General features: G+C 38.7%; 1 protein-coding gene across 2 annotated transcripts in view; it reads left to right on the forward strand.

Moving 5' to 3' along the window:
* Positions 1-22,136, forward strand: part of LOC129726657 (uncharacterized) — a 279,894-nt gene that overhangs the window by 47,087 nt on the left and 210,671 nt on the right. For both annotated transcript variants that reach the window (XM_055683609.1, XM_055683610.1), the window contains exon 2: positions 1,973-2,925. In XM_055683609.1, the coding sequence (XP_055539584.1) occupies positions 2,877-2,925 (49 nt within the window). In that variant the 5' untranslated portion in view covers positions 1,973-2,876. The remainder of the gene's footprint in view (positions 1-1,972; positions 2,926-22,136) is intronic.

Here is a 22,136-nt window from a genome sequence, read left to right on the forward strand (position 1 = left end):
CAATTATTTGACTCACAGAGCTCATTGAACATCACAAAAAAGTGAATTTTTCTTATAATTTTCAGATAAAACCCTTCAAAACACATATAAAAAAATTTTTTGATCAAGAACTGAAATTTTTTCTGCAAAGCGTGATTCAAGACGAAAATTTACGTGAAAAAAGATCCTCGATATCTTATCGCTGGCTGAGATATTGGCGTTTTTACATGTGATGGAAAACTATGCATTTTGTCAAAAATGCCACTCAAGCTCAATATCTCCATTGCACAGTATTTTATTTTACCGTTTGTGCGTATAATTTTCTAAATCGTGATTCAAATGATGATTATAGCTATAAGGTATGTTGGGAGGAGTTTCAGGATATTTAAAAATGCATCTTTTAATGTAGAAAGATGGGTGATCAATCCACCTATGAGTGAGATAAAAAATTTACTTTTTAATCAAAATAAGATAGACGCACGGTGTCTTCGACAAAGTTTTAGATTATATTAAAACAAGAAATTTTACCGAAGACATCATGTTTCTATCTCTTATATATTACGAGCACCATTGAGTTTTCAAATAGGAGGCACTAAATACACAATTTCCGTCCTAACTTTTTTCACAAATTTTTCCGAATTTTTAAACCTTCTACTAAGTTATCAGCCATCTGAAAATGCATTTGTTTTCTAAACATTGTTGTTTTTTATCTCCCAAAATAAAACAGTTATTCAACATAATTGTTAAAATGCATAGTTTTCCATCACATATAAAAATGCCAATATCTCAGCTCCCCGATAAGATATCAAGTATCTTTTTGCATGTAAACTTTCGTCGTAAATTCCGCTTCGCAATGAAAATTTCAGTTCTTGATCACATTTTTGTTTTATTTGTGTTTTGTAGGGTTTTATCTGAAAATTATTAGAAAAAATTTTTTTTTTGTGATGTTTATTAGGCTCTGGGAGTCATAAAACTTAATGAAATACTGAACCAAACCATGCAAAATATTCAAAAACAACCCCACAAAAATAAAAAAATATATGGAAAAATTTAGGAATCGAACAGAATTGAAAAAAGTGCAAAAGAGTGGGTTTGTAGCTGAAAAAAGTCATTTTTTCATAAATCACGTTTGGGCAACCTGAAAACAATTTTTTAGAAAGTCGAAATGTTCTACAAAAATGCTATAAATAACATTATCTCTCAATTTAGGGCTGAGCACCTTGACTTTTTCAACATCGATTTTTTTTGGGACACCCTAGAAAATACATACTCACTAAACATTTTTGTTAATCTGAATAATATCGATTTCATCGTCATAATCCATAATCAACCGCAAAACCTGTTCTTTTTACGCAACACCCAAATCGAGCAGAGCTGATAGTGAGGCACACGTTAGTTTGACTGGAGTGTTTTTCAAAATCCTGGCAAAAGCTCATTATTTAACCATGTTCAACGAGGGCTCGGTAAAATGATGAATGGCCACCTGGGACCTCATAAGGGCAGAATGGTAAATGGGGTTTATTGAACTCGGAAATTTGTTGTTTTACAGATTTGTCAGACAAACAAATTTACTGTATTCAGGTAAGCATCTCCACAACCAATTTACTGCAAAACAGTAAACGAAAATGTTTAGTTGTTACATGGATGTGTAATTTTCCCTCTAACATATCAAAACATTTCAGCTGGTTAGTATTTAATCTGTTTCTTCCATAAGAATTCAATATCGCTTATGAAAACAGAAAAAAGTCACATAAATTCAAGTCTCTAATTGAAATTATTACGTTACAAAAGAGGTTAAAAACTCAGAGTCGATTAGGTTTTCAAACATTGGTTAACATTTGACATAAAACCGGTTCTATGATGTTACCTGCATTCAAACAATCTCTCTAATAAGTTAATAATAGTAGCACGATATTCATTCATCTTGAAATATAAACCCATTTGTGAATAAATATATTAATGCGCAACTATCGATTCGTTTGCCTATTTTCAGATTCATTCAACATTCGCCACTGACATGGTTGCTCACAGTTTAAACACGCTGGAAAGTGATGAGATTGATGTATTCAATCAATGGATTGCCGGCAGCCAGGTTCCCGTGTTCTAAGTGATGCAGATTAAAATTATGAATTGCTTATTAACGCCACAGCAGATATTTGCAATTGTCGCGACAGAGTTTTTCTCTTTGTAACCTCAATGCAATGAAAATCGAATGGAAAGCGGTATTTATAACCAGGTGGCACGTTATGTGCATGTTTCCATCATCAATTGATCAATCGAGCAGTGGGATATAATATAATCCACTGAAAGGACAGTGATAATGGTGTGTTAAGATATGGAATAGAAAAAAATCTGGATCATTTATAAATTGGTATTGCATGAAACAGGCATCGAAATCCTTTTTCCAATAATGCAGTTGGCTTAACTAACAATACATGAAAATATCGTGCGGACTCGTTCGTTTGTGCTTGATTAAATTTTCATGCATTGTGTACGAGAAAGGTTTTTGCATCACCGAGCACGAATGCAAACAAGAGGCGTAGGTGATTCGAAATTTTGCCGGCATATACATTGTTCGATGGTATAGACCACGAGTCAATAATCTGTGTAGCGTAGCGCTTACGAAATTTTTTCAAAGGTGATGTGCTGAATTAGTAAACATTAGAGTGAAGATTGGGTGCGGAAAATCAATACATAAGAGATGATCCGATCTTTGTCTGCATTTACTATTGTTAATTGACTGTAAATGGAAATCGAGAAATAATATCGGTACTATAAAAATCGATTACAAATAAGTGCAAAAATCACTGCTCATTTGTGCTGTTCAATCAACTTCGTTAACGAAAAGGAGAAAAAATCCTAGTTTACGGTTACAGCAAAAATCTTCAACGAATACTATGGATTACAGAACACTAGTTATACTATTTCTGTCGACTTGTATAAAAGGTAAGTTGAACGATTTTTTTATATCATATAATATTATCGAAAAGTCGCGTGCCCTCAATTATTTGTTGTTTAAGAAAAAAAGAAAGAAGACTTTTATTTATTTCTTCACTGGTCGGAATTGAAGGTCCTATATCTTTGCAAACGTAATTCATCTGCAGTGCCTTTGGTTGAAATAAATACTTAAATGGCAATACATAATACCAAATCGATTGAAATTTGCACAGCGCAAGCTGTTAATTATAAGTGCAGCAGGAAAATTATTTTCTTTTTTTTTTCTTTTAAAATCAATTTGCGTCGAAGTACCTATGTTATTTACTACACAGTTTGATCCACTATTCGGTTTGTTTCTCATAATTTTACGATGGTCTTTTTTATTTGTAAAAAAGGCAAAGGCCAACTTTATAGAACAATTGTATACTTAATATAAAAATTCGTGATTTTTGTAGGAACTAATATATTTTCAAATAATAAAATATTAAATATTCTTTTAATTTTTCTTTTTTTCGACAAACTCTAAGTGTCAGATTTTCACATTCACAGTGCCGAATCAGCCTGTGGCTGAAAACTACCTAAAACAAAAACTCACGCATTCGCAGCATTTTTTCTGATGTTTTTAGACATTGATTAAGATTTTAGTTAATTGAATGACAGTTCAGTGGTTATTCTATTTCCGATGAAATTCGTTTCATTCACCAACGTACTCTCGTATCAAATTGGGTAATAGTTGTGAGCAGGTACCTTCCTTTTCGTAATGAAAATTTAGTCCCACGCACCGAGTGCTCCAACTTAATTTCTCATCATCGACCCTGCCGACTGGTGCGGGATTTTAAGTATGGTATTTCTACCTACCCCTTCTAGAATTACTCGAAGCGAAGATAAGAGTATTACACAGTGCTCGGGAAAGCAGATTAAATCACTGCACTGGGCCACTACTTAATTATCCCTCCTAGTGATCGCTTAATTGCTCACCATCGAAGAGCTTAAATTCAATGATGAATTATATGAAGGTAAAGAAGGCAATCAAGCCGTGAAATTCCAGGGTTGACTAAGATGACAGGGGGTCGAAGTTCACGTTTTATCACCTACCCTGTATGGCCTGCTTGCTTACACACGAGCATAATGTTGAATCCTTCCCATCGGCCACTACGATAACTTAATTATGTAAGCTAATCCTTTCAAGCTAGTATGAATAAACAGAGAGGTAATGGGATACGGATGTCTTTGCATATTGCAGCTGATCAGTGATGCCGTTAAAGGCATACCCGGTGTTGTTTGCAAAAGGAGGCCTCCGGCCGGATAAGGTACATATGCACAGGACATGCTTTACATGGTCTTTGAATATGCGTAAGGCCAGCAGCTGGTCATGTACTGTTCTTTACTCGCTACACCTATTTACATCGGTTTAGTTAATTATTCAATAATAACATGCATTAGCAGTGATTTCACATTGACTTCAACCAGTTTAAATGATACGAAACCTCTCCTAATCCCCCTAAATGGTGAACGCATACCTTCCTCACACGATTTTTATCACATTTGACGCGCCACGACTTTAACCACTGATCGAAGCAAGCTATGGCAGGAAACGGACGTCAATATTTTCGCTCGCGCGATATTTCGGAATAAAATTTGCTTAATATGGTATTTCGTGTAAGGTATTAGTGTTATCGCGAAGTGAGTTCATATTCGAGTGTTTTGAGGAAAGTTTATGTAAGGCTGTATTGTTTGTGCTACGAAACATTCACTCGAGCGGGGGCCTAGTGTGGTTGGTAACGTCTCCGCCAACCACGCTCGACGCCTGGGTTCGAATCCCACCGCCGACATAGGTGTCGATGGTTGTGAGGTGGCGTGATCCACTCACAACCAACCCAACTGGTCTAGATTCAATCCTAGCCGACACCGGGAGATTTTCTGAGGCGAAAAATCTCTGGGATCACGCCTTCCATCGCATGAGGAAGTAAAGCCGTTGGCGCCGGTCCGTTAATAAACGGGTCGTGAGTTAGGGTGCTGGGTGTGGAGTCGCCTCCCTGGGCGTCGGTGATTGGCCACAACAGTGGCGGAACTAGACCGACGGAAAATAAGCGAGTATAAAAAAAAAAAAAAGAAACATTCACTCTTTTACGGTGGTACCGTGAGCATCGGTCGAAAAAATTGCAGCATCGAGTGGTGCTACGCCACCCGTTTGCTATTTATCACTGTGTGTTATGTGTATATGTGACATGGAGTGAATGCGTTTGCACTAGCCAGCAGATGATGGCAGTGAAGAAACTTCGTTCAACATCGGAACGGTTGAGTATAACTTGGAACCAATTTAAATTTATATATTTTTTCGTGGATTTTCAAGTGACAGTCAGTCAGTGGCTTGCTAAATTTTTTTCCAGGAAATAATGAACTAAAACCAGTTTTAGAGAATAGTTTTTCATATTTGATTTGAACAAGGCCAACTGAGTGTTGTGCGCGTTCTACCTCAACGTAAAATTTTAGTGATAAAGGCAGTTTCCCGCGGAATACAAATTAAGTAATTGGTGAAATCGCGAAGTTCCGGTTCCTCTGATATCTAGAAAAGTGAAGAAGAGCATCAACGGACTGCTCTGGGCAGGATAGGTATCGCCATATTTTCGAAGTGTTTTGTTTTTGAGGAGCACTTGAACCAGCCACATCGACCAAGATGTAAAATTTAATACGTTCGCAGCGCCACCGCCGTTCGGTGGCGGGTAAACGAATTAGCTGCCATGGAAAACGTGGGCAGATTCCAATCTGTACACTATTAGCGAAGAATTTCTTTAATAAGACGTTGGTAAGATCGTTCTGAACTGTAACTGTATTATCAAGTAATATTAAATACGAGCCACTAATGTAAATGAATGTGAATGCTATGTCATGTCCAATAGATATAACAACGTATTCATGCGGGGCTTAGTGTTTATGAAGACGATCTCGGAATGTACGTGTATTACCAGGCATTCTTAAAATGGGTCGTTGGATGAACACTAGAGCTTACACCTTTCATCTCCAGGGCTAAAAATATTTGCATCTTTGTATTATGTAAAATATTAAAAAATCAATAAAAAAAATCAGCTTTAAATAGAAATAGATGCAGATAGGTTTTTTCCATAAAAGCACTGCCGGCCAGTGGGAGATGAATTGTAAAAACACACAAACACACACACATTTGACGCGCCACGACTTTAAGATAGTTTGAAAGCGTACACACTTAGTTGTACTATTTAGAACGATTTTCTCTATATATTGCCAATTTTTTTATTCGAATGAAATGAAAAACGAAATTATTTATTTATTATTATTATTTATTGAATTAAATCCATCCCACTAGCAGTCTTAATGAATAAGTAAGTGTATATGGGCCGGGAAAAGCCACCTTGAAAGACTGATAGGCGACTATTTAGGCGGCATATAAACCCAGCAACTTTTAAAAGAACAAAAGCATATACAGAGATATTACAAAAGTCCGATACAGATAACATAAATAAAGTCAAAACAAACAATACAAATTAATTAACTATACTAGAAATTGAAAATATCATATACACCGTGAAAAAACTTTTTGCAACAAAAAAATAAAGCAAAAATAAATTACATAAATTATCTCAAAAAGTTCATTTTTTATTTCTTTAGAAGCTGCAAAAAAGCAAAACATTGATGGCTATCTAATCATGGAGAAATGAAAAACAAAAAATTTAAACTTTTCAGATGAAAGATAAAAAATTAAAGCCAGAACGGTTTGTTGATTGATATAACGTCTTCAGCAAAGTTGCAGACCATAATTTCCTTCCAGAAAAACTTAACACAGTGAGAAAAAAAAAATTTAAAAAAAACTAATTAAATATCTAAAAAAATTTACGCTTCAAAAATCTATTTTTGAGCTAACTACCTAATAAAATTGACCTGAACTTGGAAAAATAAAAAATAAAAAAGAAGAGCGAAGGAAAGGACGTTTTGTGGTACAGAATTATTACCGCGATGGCACCTCCAACGAGCTGGGTACCGGCTTTATAGTTCTGGGTAGAATGCAGAGTCGTGTGATCAAGTTGTGGACGATCAGCGACAGCTTGTGTATGACAATGAAAGGTTGGTTCTATAGCTGCATCATCAACGTGCCCTTACGAGAGAAGACCAGATATCGAGAAAAAAGCGCTTCACGCTCAGCGGGAGAAACTACGACTGTTACTCGCTTCGAAACATCAAGATCGTCATCGGGGACATGAACGCTCAGATAGGGAGGGAAGAAATGTACAAACCTGTGATCGGTCCACATCCTGCACACTAAGAGGAACGACAACGCCCAGTGATGCATTAACTTTGCAGCAAAACATTGCCCAAAGGCTCCAGACCTATAAGTTTGACTTCAACTCTTCTCAAGTTGATGGAAAAATCACGGATAACTATATTCGCAGCGAGTTTTTAAAGGAGTCACCCTTGCATAAACATCAATATGCTTATCAACAAGGTAAATCTACTGAAACCGCTTTGCATTGCCTAGTGACGCGAATCGAGAAGTCACTGAATTATAACGAGACCGCGGTCTGCGCTTTTCTTGATAATGAGAAAGCTTTCGATAACACGTCGTTTGCATCAATTTACACGCACAAAAGCCACTCCCCGACGTAATACTTAACCGTCGTTCCGGGAAAACCAGGGCTGGAGACTGGAGGAGTTTTAGTGGGTCGGGACAGGAATCAATAGGTGCCTGGGGGAGTGTAACTACCCCAGCATCTCTCCCCTAGTCTCATTCCCACACCCTGAGTTCTCTTCTCAGGTGTCTGTTTGCAGATTTCCCCGCCACCTTAGAAAAAAAAAAAACACAGCTCTGCAAAATAAAGGAGTCGACAATTCTACAATAGACCAGATCCTAGCAACGCTTTCGAGCAGAAAGATCACAGCTGCGTTGGGAGATACACCCGTCATAGTAGAGGCAGTGACAGGGTGTCCCAAGGAGGGGTTCTCCCTCCACTGCTATGGTCACTGGTGATAGACGTTCTCCTAACCAAGCTATCGCAGTTAGGCTACGAAGTCATTGGTTATACGGATGACATAGTCCTTATCGTTCGGGAAAAATGTGACGCGACTCTATCGAGTCGTATGCAAACGGCTCTTAACACCTCCTCTGAGTGGTGATTAAGAACAGGGCTGAACATTAAATCCGCCAAAACAGTCATTATACCCTTTACCATGCATTCAATCACTACTTCGCTATTAAATGGCGTAAGACTGAGCTTTAGCAACGAGACTAAATATATTGGAAACATTCTGGAGAAGAAGCTGAACTGGACTACGCTGTAAAGAAGGCAACTCCAGCTATCTGGGCTTACAGTACATTGTTTAGCAAGACCCAGGGGCTGAAACCACAATGAGCGCTCTAGTCTAAGATCACCATTGCTCGGCCACGTATAACCGACGCAGCCCTCGTATGGTGGCCCATGGTAAATGAAACTACAACCAGGCGAAACGTACCAATGTTCAACGATTGGCCTGTCTTTTAGTAACCAGTGCCCTGCGCACAACACCGTCTGCAACCATGGAAGTCGTGCTCAGATTACTGCCTCTTCTCTCCGTGTGAAGAAAGAGGGAGAGCTTGGCGCACTAAGCTGCGAAGAAATACAACGATGCTCGAAGGTGTCCTAACGGGTCATCTAAGCATCCTGAAGGAGTTCAAGCTAATACCTTTGGTAACAACAGACTAGTCTGGGAGTGCATTGCAACACTCTACGAACTTTCCTGCCTCAACAAAGTTATGCTACTTTGGGTACCCGGTCGCTGCGGAATCGTATGAAATGAACATGCCGACAACCTAGCAAGACAAGGATCTGGGCCGTTTCTGGGTACCTCCACATCCGCCATTAAAGGCGAATCAAGTACATGGGAAAAGCTAGAAAAAGCATCTCATTGGCACCATGCGCAGGTTTGCAGATAAGCTTAACAGTTTATCTACCCTAACCTTGCGGTTACCAAGAGGCTTCTTAGTTTAACTCGTAGTGAACTACGCATCATCACGGGACTCCTTACTGGACACTATCCTGCTCTTTATGATTTAAATAAAATCGACAAAGTCCCAACCGACAATTGCCGCTGTTGCAACGTTGAACATTAGAGCTCAGTGCATCTGCTTTGCTTCTGCGGGGCTCTTGCTTCGTCGAGGTTTAACTTCTTTGGAAGTGACCCCTCAACTCCATACCAGGACACAGTCTTACAACCAACTAGCTTAACTCCATCAACGAGTTTGAACATCTTGAAATCTGTGTAAAGCAATCGGGACCAGTCACAAAAGACAAACATTGCTGTCGCAGTGGCACTTTTGCCCAATGCCCTTCAGGCATACAAAAAAAAAATTTGCAGCTTCCCGAGAACTGGTGGTCTTAAGTACCTTGTTTCCCCGCAAAAACATCCAAAAAACGACTTGGAGATCACCTGAACAACCTACAGCAAACAAGCTTAACCATGTGCTCATAAACGACCGGTTCTTCTCAGACATTACTAACTTCACATCAATCGTGGTGCTGATATTGACTCGGATTACTGCCTGATTGCGGTATGCTTGCGCTTGAAACTGTCGAGCATGTATCACGCACGACAGAGCCGAACCCCGCGAATCAACATCAAGCGAATCCGGGACTCCCAGGCTGCGGAGGAATACGCACAACAGCTTAAAGCGGTACGTTCATGGCGAAAGGGCTTGGTACGTCGTTTCTCGAGGATGGCTGGTAAAGTATTCGCACAGTTATGTGGAGTGGAGGCACCGATGGGCAGAAACGATTGGTAAAACGAAAACGGTGAATGAAAAAACTGGACCTGGGCGACATACCTGGGCAAGTAAACATGGGTGAACAAGGCCAAGTACAGCACAGAATGACATGACAACGATTCTCAGACAATAGAAGAACCAGCATAGGGATCGTGAACATGAGGAGCTCGAGCTACTGCGCTGTGTCAGTGATACCATGTTAATAAAGTTTGCTGTGAGATCGGCAAGCTGAAGTACAACAAAGCCTCCGGCAAAGATGAACTGCCGAGCGAGCTCTTTAAGTATGGTAGAAAGGCTATGGCTAGCGTGCTGCACTGGGTCATTACCAGGACTTGGATGGAAGGGAAAGCCACCAGACGAGTGGACGGAGGAAGTCATCTTCCCCATCTACAAAAAAGGTGGACTGCCGAAACCACCGCGGTATCTCGCTTATCGATGCCGCCTACAAAATACTCTCGCAGATCAAGTTCCGTTGTCCATCATCTTTGCCCTGGAGTTTCGTGAGTCAGTACCAAGCGGGCTTTATGGGAGCCCGCGCCTTCATAAACCAGCTCTTTAAAATTCGACAGATCTCAGAAAAATGTATAGCCGGTCGAGAACAACTATAGTAGATCATGCAGGACAACATTGACGCAATCTATCATGGTACCAAGGCGCAAGTGATGTGCTACGTGCATGTTTCGAGGGGTACTCTCGAGCCCCTTCATATCGCGCAGAGGGTTGGACAAGGTGATGAACTTTATTTGTCTTTTAACAGCATCATTAAGGTTGCGAACCGAAGAGCGTCGACACGAGAGGTACGGTTTTCACAAGGTCGGTTTAGTTTCCGGGCTTCGCGGATGACTTTGACATCATAGCACGTAAATTTGCAACGGCGGAGAAAACGTGCGCCCGACTGTAATCCGAAGCCAGACGAATCGGACTACGGATAAATACGTCGAAAATATAATACATGTGAACAAGATCTCCAAGAACAACAACATCAGCCTCCTAACTTAGGTCTCTGTAGATGGCGATAATCTCAAGGTGGTCGAAGAGAGACGCATCCAATCTGGATCATGTCTACTTGCGGAATAACTACGGTGGAAGTTAGATGGACAACGGAGAATGGCGATGGCTCATGAACCATAAGCTGCATGTGCTGCTTGAAGAGAAGTCAACAAGTTGCGGTGGACCGATCACATCGGGAGGAAGCCGGACGACAACCCTGTGAGATCGCTTCTCATCAGCAATGCTACTGGCAGCAGAAATAGAGGAACACAGCGTGCACGATGGTTCGACCAGATCGAAGGAGACTTGCGGGTGATGAGACGCCTGGTAAACAGGCGAAAAACAGCACAGAACCGAACAGCATGGGGACAACTTGACATAGCATGACCTAGGCTCTCGTCTGATTGGTAAAGTATACTAAGTTCGGGAATTAGTCGCCAAGAGCTTTTCGAATTAAAATTACTATTAATATCATAATGCGTCATTAGAATTTGATTTTTTGTAAAAAGTTGAAATTTGAAAGCTTGTGTAAAACTCAAAACATCATATCTATTCTCTGGGAACTCTGTCTGAAATCAAGCGACAGTTTTGGTAGTGCAGTCTTTTGAGTAAAGGTGGAACTGACGCATGCTAGTGTGTATTTTGGCGATGCAAATGCAATCCGAACGTTCAGGCAGGATCACATACGCACACAATGTCTCCGTAGCGATGTAATTTACACCATTTTCATAACAAACTTCCACCTTTAATAGCTGGAGTGCGCTGTTTGAGGAGCATCAACCTCATTTGTCAGACTTCTTGATATGATGTTTTTGGTAAAACTTTTAAGTAAATTGTTATCTTATCTTTTTTTGCCTCCCCAGCTGGTCTCAAGGTACGATGCTGACCTAACAAGTCAGTCGTCGTAGGTACGAGTCCTGACTCGGGAGAGACTGTTAGTGTCAAGTAGGATCGTAGCGCTAGCCCCGCAATTGTCCTGTACACTTAACGGTTGGCTGCGAAGTCTGTGTATAGTAAAACACGGCCCTACGTTGTGTTTAATTTCGCCCTTTGGCATCACAGTGGGCAATTAAGACCCAGGGACGAGTTTTCTTTTACCCGACGACACAAACGCAAGTCTTACTTCACTACTGTACATTTATTCAAGACGGTACAATATTTACAGCTAGCAGCGTGACGGCGCTACCGCCGCGTGCTTATCAACTAACTACAATGAATAACACTGGCGCTGCTGTGAAGAGCGCTTTTTTAGGCTGCCGGCCAGTGGGCAGCATTGTCGAGCGGCAAACAAAGCCACAAAATAAGCGCGCGCAAGTCGGCGTCGCTTGGGCCTCAGCTGGTCACTCACAAATGATAGTCATGCCCAGCTGAGGCGGGAGTTTTGGCGCGAACAGAAGGTCAAGTTCCGAATCGGAATGTAGCACCAAGGCTTTGCTTTGTTATCTTATCTTCATCCTGAAATTTCAACAAAAAATTTCGAAATAATGTCAAGTTTCAACAAAAACAAAAATTAAAGTGAAAATTTGACCCTTTTTTAATTCAAAGTGTAAATTAGGTAGATTATGTTTATTTTCTAATTTTCATAACCTTATTTCTAAATAACTTGAAAACTGATGCACTTACGAAGTTAAACATTAGAAGTTTTTTGATTTTGAATAATTGCTCAAAACATTTAACATCATTAAAATACAATTATGTATTGTTAAAAATGCTAAGTTAAGTTAAGTTGAAAAATGATTTAAAACCTAAAATTTTGAAGAAAAATTTATTTTTCATTCCTCTATCTTGGACTCTTTAGTGAAAGTTTTGCTATAGCTTCAAAAATCTTTGAAACATAAAAAATAATAAAAAAAATTCAACTCTTTTTTGTGAATTAATGTTAATTTAGATTAAAAGTATAAGTAAAAAAATATTTTTATATTCTCAGATAGTTTTGATGTACAACCAAAAGTTTCCGGGCTATAATGCTTTTCATAGAGCCATTGACAAAATACCTACGTCCTTTTAGAAAATTGTTCTTGAGTCAAATGGTTTCACTTATGCGCCAATCATTGTAAAAGTTGATATTGCTTATTGTTTTGACTACTGGATTTTCTGCTCACTTCTTCAAGCACAGTTGGATCCGTGCACTGTTGTTGCCAGAAAAGATTGAGTAACACTAATATACTTCCTTCAGAATCTGATTGAATCAAACTCTTACTAATTTTTTAAGTGTTCAATCAAGAGTGGAATTTAGTGAACGTATTGCATAACATTTATTAGATGTCCGTACATGAATAAATTATTGCAACAACAAACAAGATATTTTAAATTTCCAACATTTTTATAATTTTTTTTCTAATGATGTATTCTGGCAGCACTGCCACTCACGAATGAAAGCAAACTGTCAAAAAGTATGGTGGGTGATGGTAAATTCGTTTTTGCGGTGTAGCTACACTTGTGTTACACTTTTTACCTTGTGACTCCGGGAACGATGTAGTACGCGAAAACGAATTCATAAGTGTCAATGAGCACTTTGATGCACACTTCTTTGTTGTTGCACTTTCAAACTGTGCAGTCCATTTTGGTGTGAAGTGCGCAATATTCAATAAGATATTATATCAGAATACAGTCTAACACAATATCAATAAAAAAATCGACTAGCATCACAATTTTTAAACATTTTTGATATATTCATTTTTGGAAAACTATTGAAAGTATGGTAACATTATTATTTGATCGATTTAAGCTGAACTTTTCGAGTTAATTTCCGATTGAAAAAAGAACGCAATGGTGATCTGAAATATTGTGATCGCCTACGAAAGTCACACCTACTGTCTAGTAATTTTAGGTTCTTAGACGAGCGAAACTATATTTGCTTAATGTTTGGAACTATGTTGATTGAGATACGTGTGTGTTCTGCGTACACACTTGATTTATCTCGGCAAACTTCCCAACAGCTGATTGAACTTGGCAATTTTTGTGCGGATGTCATTTTATTTATTTCGACGAACATCCGGCAAATATATCGATCTACCGTAAACCAGCAAGTATTTGCCGATGTTCTTGGAAATTTCGCCGAAAACTTGTAAAATATTTCGCTGTATTTATCAGCTGTTGAGTTTTCGGCAATAAAATTTAAGTGTGTATCCCCCTGAAATTTTAGCGTTTCTTCGGTGAGAAAAGCAAAAACTGCTCTCTGTATAACCGCGATTAATGGTTTGGTAAACAAGATAATTTGAAATAAATTCGATGTATAGATTATGTGCATTACAGTAAGGAGTGGTGTAATTAATACTCCCGTCAATATTTATAGATATCATAAAACAAGCGACGTGTTCTCCATTAGAGCTGATGTTTGTTTTAGTTTCTATAACGCAAAACAGAAAAGATGATCTCTACTTGGTGGTAAAGGCGTATTCCCGTCCTATCAAATCTAAAATATTCAAAATGTCTTTGATTTAACAACTCTAATGCAATCGTTCTTATACTTTAATTTACAGGGTGCTAAACTGATTTGATAGATACGTGTGAATTTCAATCCATGTTCCCAGTTGCAGATATTATTTTCAATTCAATGTGAGGTGCCTTAAAATTTACGTTGCACGTTTCAGTTGCCACTTTCTTCTTTTAACACTTCAAGATGGGTTAAGGCTATTTATTTTATGACTCTGTCAAACCAATGTCTTATTAAGTACATGCATTTTGCTACCCTTTTATAGTGAGTAACAGCATAACTCCCCACTAGCTAATGTATTTGTTTTGTAATTCCCGGTTCTAGTTTGGAATTCCTTCACATACTCCGATTTTCGTCGAAGAAAAATGTTGCGTGCAGTAATCTATTAAACACGGCTTTCCAATCAAGCATCAAACAGCGTTGCGTGTTCCATCAAATAAACCAACTGAATTGTAACCTTCTTAGCATGTTAGACCCCCGTAGCGGGATGTCGGAAATGCTTGTTTAGAAGCGTTTTTTATGAATTGTGAAATATTGCGTGATACAGTACAGGAATATGTTATATCCACCTTGTTATGCATTTCATACGTTTATAAGCTTGCCGATTGAATCAATTAAAAAATTAGTGTAATGATTAGTAGAAAGCTATTTTTCTGTTGCGTCTTGGTCTGTTTTTTGGTAGTAGAACGAGAGAACGAATAACGATCTTAAACAGTTCAACTGCTCGTATGTTTCACACTAGAAAATTTAGAATATTTCGTAGTCCACTAAAATGATTTATCTCTATTTTAGCGGACATACGTTCAAGTGAACTCCACTGAGAAAGTTGCTTCTCCATCTTTCACAAGAAAATGATGTGCCACGAATAAAATGAACATTATCTGAAAGTTTTCATCCACGCGCTCTATGAAGTAGCATAACGTGTCTGCCGGTACGAGTGCTTTGCCACTTCGATCTTGCACACCCAATATATTCTGAGCCGAAACCAACATAACGCGGACTCATACCACGCCACTGTTTCGCAGCACCCACACTGACGCCATCCTCCGGAATGGTAAGATGGAGTCGTTAGAATGTCTTATAAACCATAAAGCTCAACTTTAGCCATGTTCTCACTTAAGGGGGAAAACTTTTCCGTGCCAGGCTGCTTCTGTCTGCCCCGGAATGCTTTGAAACAGTGTAGCCGTGCCAAACCATCCACTGCGACATGGGAACAAAACACTGAAATGTGGTTAAAATTCTTTTGATAAGCATTAGAATATAAAAATAAAACAGTTTTGAATCTATATAATCCGCTGACCACAGTCTTATAACTTAAATTACTAATGAGTATTTGCTAATAAAAAAACACATATGCCAGCCGTTTTCTTTGTTTATTTCGTTTTGTTCACAGTCGTTTTCTTTATGATAAATTTGGCTTCTGATTAACGAGCTTTAAAACTGAAATGTATACCAATATGTCGCTGACATAATGTGCCACCAGCCATCCTTGGAAAACATATCTTGGTGGTGAGCATTTCGGCTACTCTGGCAAAAAAGTAGGAATGCTACTCGACGATTTCGAACGAACATTGAATGATTTCTGAAGTGAGGTCTCTCATGCTTTTTTGCGGCAAAAAATGAAAGGCAACCTACTGTGCAGAATGAGCAAAAACGGTTCGATTCCTAAAAGTGTGCATGTTCCGTTTAGTTCCTAGAGTTTTTTGTCAGCAACACTTAGCTGCTCATAGTTTCTGTTCCCATCAGCGTCATGTTATTCTCTATGACTCAAAGGATACTTTCAGTGCTCTTGCTCTAACCGTGTTATTCCTTCTGCTTAGCCGAATTTAATTCAGTTCGGTGTATGATAATTAGAAAACTTTTTCAGATATAACGGCTCTTCCGTGCGGGATTGGAGTTTTTCTCACCCAGACCCGGTCGTTGCAGTTAATTTTTAGCCTTGTGCTATGATTACCGATTCTTTTCGTTTCAGCCGTCACATTAGCCGGATCGCACAATAAAAAGTTACTTATGCATACGAGCTAATGCGACGAGCAAAGTTAGCACAGGAAATTCGAAAGTACCAACGCCGGAGCAGTTCTTTGCGCCACAGTCCGTTTCTGGAAGCGAAGGAAAGCGTCAGGAGACGACTTTTGACTTGGTCAGGATGGTTTGTCGCTATAAATTCCTGTAGAATTGCAGAGGAATTGCACTACTGTTTTCGCTTTTCCGGCAGGAAAATTGCTGGAAGCCAGTAACTCGACTTGCTTGATATTAGTTCCGAAAGCGTATGAAAAAGTTTTAATTATTAAATTATGGTAATATCGGAGCTAACATCTTCGATAGTTAGTGCTGTGTCCCGAGTTGTGGTGCTTCGTTTTGTTTTAATTGGTTAAATCAAATATGCATATGAACCGGTTTTTCAATTCAGAGTAATCTTGTGTATGTCGTTATTTGCAAATTTGGCGTTCATTTCATTTACGAACATTTTATTTCAAATTTTTTGTTGTTGAAGTTCATGAAGCAGCTTATGAGGAACGACCAATTTCACTAATTTGAAAATACCTACTGAGCTTCTTAGTAGAATGATATGAGAAATCAGAAGATAGAATCATAAGTTTCCATTAAACTCTACTAGAAATTTTGAGAAGTAAATATTGAAAATATTACTAGTCGGTACATATACGTATTTCAATTGCGACATACAATCATCATCAGTGGTTATGTGGACTGGTTCACAGTCCACAATATATTGCGATTGCAATATTCAATCATCATCAATGCTTATGTATACATATTATGCATATATTATATATATTATGCATACGTATACGTATGTGTACGGACTAGTAATATTTTCAATATTTACTTCTTCAATTTCTAGTAGAGCTTAATGGAAACTTATAATTCTATCTTCTGATTTCCAATTTTACTAGTTTATATTAAAAATTTGTTATTCAGTTAATTCCAAGAAAGCTTGCCACTTCAATGGAACTGTAATGTTTGTCCGAATTTTCATTTTTTATCGTGCGCTGCTTGAATGATTTTATACACCAAACTAAGGTGCCCAAAGCAGCTGTATCGCCGCTGTTTCCTGATGTTTTCTCTACATCAAACTCGGAGAAAGTGTGTTTTATCACTTCAACGCTCTTGTTGATAACGGTTTATTTGCAAATCCGATTGATCGCGCACGATAGGACCCGTTGTTAAAACCAACAGCAGCAAACGAGCACACAAACGGAACACCGATTCTGTCGCAACACCGATTAAAAAATATGTAAATCAAATATCAGTTTTAAAATTCAGGTTCAAAATACTTTCAGAACAAACAAAAATAATCGAAGTGTCAAATATTTAAAAAAAAATCATGACTTTGGCATTCGACTGTTTGATTAGTTCGCTTTAAAAACTGGAAGGATGCAGTTTAAACTAGAACATTGATATTTCTGTATTTAATCAGTGTTTTTTTATCGAAAATACAAAATAAGCAAAAGTAAGAAAAAAAAACTTATCCGGCTAAAACACCATGTTTTGCACACCAATTAATGAAATGATTAGTGGCGGTTTTCTTTGATTTGAATAAGAAAATGTGTCGGCCAAAATTGCTCTTTTCATCAGTCAGAATTATTATTTCAATTGATAAATAAGTTTTAAAATAAAACTGAAAACTAAAATTCAAGAGTAATTTTTTAAATAGAAGTATTTGAAATCGAAGGAATTTATCGTTGATAAATAATAAATTAAGTCATAAATTTTATTTGATTTGATCTATATTTTGTTAGATGAAAAAAACCAGGATGGAGAAATGAAAAATTCGATGATTTTTAACAATTCAAATAGTCATTTAAAAGCGATAAGCTCATAATTGTTAATTTTGTATAAACATCCATTCTCCAGTTATTTTAAGGTAATATGAGAAAATTAGAAAGTCATCACTAAATTTTACATTAAATCATAAAAGGACACAATTTACCCTCGAAATTTTTTTTTTTATCTGACCTGCAACCTGACATTATTCCAAAATTTTTGATAGAAAGATCTGGATGGAGAAATATAAAACAAATAGCCGCTTGAAAATTAAGTTTAGAATTTTTTTTTCATTTTCAACTTTTTTTAAAATAATCAAACTCCAAAGATGCAATATGATTCCCATAATAATTTCGAATGTTAAAGATCGTAGTGACTTATATTTCTACATGCTTCCGTTGCTGCGATATTTCAACAGTTAGTTTGGAAAAGTCAGTTTTTTAATATGTATACGCTTTTTTGTGAAATATTTGTAATTTTACAGTAATCGATTTTAAATTTCTCGCCGTCAAATTGAAGATAATTAGAAGGCCTTTCGAGGAAAAATAGAGAACTGTACTTTAACTAACAATAGTTATATCAAAAGAATGATTCTAACCGTTTTTTGTTATTTTAGAGGGTTTAAGACCGAGGAGACCTTATCGTTGGACATTTATTTGGATTCTTCAGGTCATATCAAATTTTGACGGAAGTATATTTTTTTTAGGAAATGATCCTGTAGCGTAGAGCTAATTATCATTGGGTAAAGAATATTCCAAGGTACATAATATCAAAACGGTAATTACATAAGATGCGTCTCCATCAAGCAGTAGGCACCTCCATTGAAAGATGTAGTAGCATTTTTAATGGAGACGCTTGGTTTCTCTAAGGTTAGTATGCACACCGAAAAAAAATTTTATGAAAAAAGAAACAACATTGTGGACTTTGTAAAAATCGTGCACGGTGGCTCGTGCTTAGTTGGTGTGCATGATTACTACCTTAGCTATTTGTACAAAATTATATTCGTTATATATTTTATTGAAATATGCAACTATTCCACTAAAGTTATTAAAAAATAATTAACAATTTATTTTATATTATTTATTCTGAATATGATAATATTTTTATTGTATGTTGCAAACAATCGGCGCAGACCTAGCCGGCGAAATAAGGAACAATCGGCGCAGACCTAGCCGACGAAATAAGGACTATGATTGAATAAGAAATAAATGTAAAACTAGGTACATGGAACTTCGCTGGTCGGGATGTGATCGGGTGGCAGCCGTTCAGTGAGAGAATGTAAAGAACCAAATCAACCACGTTCTAATCGACGGTAAGTTCTTCTCAAAACTTTCTGTTGCTGTAGCGGCACTTGGTTGGTACAATGGCTCCTAACAGAAGGAACAACTGGTTTGACGACGAGTGTAAACAGTTAGTGGAAGAGAAGAATGCAGCACGAGTGAGAACGCTGCAACACCGAACGATGGCGAACGTGGAGCGCTACCAACGCGCACATAGCAGGTTAAAATCGGTCTTACGGAAGAAGTAGTGCCAGCCGGAAGATCGCGATAGCGAGGCGATGGAGGAGCTGTACGGTGCAAATGACACAGCTGAATAGTTCCCATAAAGGCTATGTGTCACAAGTCGACATGTGCAGGGACTTGGACGGTAACTTTCTCACGTTCAAGTGTGAGGTGAATGAAAGGTGGAAGCAGTACTACGATGTGTACGTGTAGCAGAGGATGACGACGATGAGGTAATAGATCTCGGTGTACGCGCAGATGAGGACAGAGTTCCAGCTTCTGACCTCCAGGAGGTCAAAGAGGAGATCGGCCGACTGAACAACAACAAAGCAGCTGGAGCTGACCAACTCTCCAACGAGCTGTTGAAATATGGTGGCGAATCACTGGCTAAGGCGCTACGCTGGGTTATTGCCAAGACTTGGTGACACAATTGTTCGAGATCAGCTATGGCAGATTATGCACGAATACGGTCGACGATAGATCGGATGATGTGCGTAGGTCGAGTTTCGGGGACACTCTTACGACAAGGTGATGGATTATCGTGCCTTTTATTCGCTTTGGAAGGTGCAGAACAAAGGGCAGGTATCGACACGAGCGGCAAGATATTCAGGAGGTCCTTTCAGCTCTTTGGCTTCATCGATGATATCGACAGCGTAGTACGAACCTTTTAGAAGATGACGGAGACGTACATCAGACTGAAGGCTGAAGCCGGACGAATTGGGATGGCAATAGATGCATAGTAGACTAAGTACATGAGTGGAAGAGATTCCAGAGAAGACATTAACAACCTCCCACCACGAATTCATATTAGCGGGGAAGAAATCGATATAGTAGCCAAATTTGTGTACGTGAGCTCACTGGTGACTGCTGACAACAACATCAGCAGAGAAATTTGTCGACGCGTTATGGCAGGAAATCGAAACTCCGGAGGACGCTCCGCTCGAAACACTGATCAGACCGGTAGTCCTCACGGCCACGAAACCTGGACCATGCTTGTGGAGGACCAATACGCCCTTGAGGTTTTCGAACAGAAGGTGCTGCGTATCATCTGTGGTGGAGTGGCGGATGAACTACGAGTTGCATCAGCTGCTGGGACACTCATCGTTCATACGGAGAAAATCGGGAGACTACGGTGTTGTAAGGATGTTGGATGACAGCCGACCCGACTTGAACGAGACGCGCAGTGCGCAAAGTAACTCGATCAGGCGGAAGACGACCTGCGGGGCCTTCGCAAACAACATGGTTGGTGAGCTGCAGTTTACGGTTTCTGAGTGTTGGCAATACAAATATTAGGTAGTATTTGGCCTATTTTAGTCGTTTTTCGGAAACTGAAAGCTGCTATCTTGAAATGCAAAATGGCGTCTAAAGTTAATCACTGGGTACGAAATCCCACATTCCGCTAGGTGAGTTGATTCGTGTTCTCAAATTGCAAGTTTCCAGTTAAAAATTAGTAATACACTAAGGTCGTTTTTACGCGGGTTTTTTACGCGGCTTTTTACGCGGATTCCGGAATTTACGCGGTTTTTTTACGCGGATTTCGGAATTTACGCGGATTCCGGAATTTCCGCGGTATTTTTGTTGCGCGGATTTCGGTTTCTCTTCACTTGGATTGCAGCATTAACGCGGGTTTTTTTTACGCGGACTCCGGAATTTACTCGTTTCTTTACGCGTTTTTTACGCGGATTTCGGAATTTACGCGGTTTTTTTACGCGGCACGTATCCCCCGCGTAAAAGGCTACTTTAGTGTATATTAAATACCATTTTTTCAAAAGTTATTTTTGATCAAAAACTATCGGAACGTACTGGTGGATTACATATAATCAAAGTTTTTTTCAAAGGCGAGTAGTTCGAGATCATTTTGTTTAGCGTTGAATTGTAAATTCTTTGGCATTAGGCAATTTTCCCGTTTTCACCAGAAAAAATCACAAGAGAGTAACATTTAACAAATCTAACAAAATTCATTTTTTTTTAACAAACGTAGGTATATGATTTGTGGTCCCCGTGGCTCTGTGGTTAGCGAAGTCGTTCGGCTAGCTCTCCCACACGGTTGTAATATCGGGTTCGATTCCCGATCGAATCGAGGAACTTTTTGAGCTGGAAATTTTCTCGACTCAGCACGGTGCATCGTTGTACTTATCCTACACATGCAAAATTTGCCAAAAACATCGATCGAATTCTCTCAACTAATCTAGTTGATTGAGACCGCTATTAGCACCGAGGCTAAGCGTGCGATATTGTTGTTTAGGTATATGATTCCAATCCACATTATTCTAGAATCTTCTAGGAATTCCTATTCTAGACAGCTTCACATTAAATAACGTTTTATGTTTTTCTCTGTGGGGATACGACACTGGAACGTAAAATGTCGATATATATAATAATATAAAAAAGATAACGAGCGAATGAGTTTGTGCAGCAAAGAAACGACGACTAATAGCGACGAAACAGGGCTTTGTTCTTCGGAAATCGCCAACCGTGATATTCACAAAGACAAAACTTCCCCTCGATTTATAACTACTGCCTGTCCCAAACAAAATGTTCACTCATTACGCGACAAGCAACGTATTTGATCGGTCACCAGAACGAACCAAACTCGTGGACATTATTCAAACATAAATATGAAACGAACAGACGTACACCAAAATTCGAACCGAAAATTGTGTGAGGCGAAAGCATAACAACAGCATCGGCAAACCGCTTTCGGCATGACGCTAATTCGCTTGTTCGCAGTTTTGCC

Source organism: Wyeomyia smithii, chromosome 3 (assembly GCF_029784165.1).
Source record: "Wyeomyia smithii strain HCP4-BCI-WySm-NY-G18 chromosome 3, ASM2978416v1, whole genome shotgun sequence".
Classification (NCBI taxonomy): domain Eukaryota; kingdom Metazoa; phylum Arthropoda; class Insecta; order Diptera; family Culicidae; genus Wyeomyia; species Wyeomyia smithii.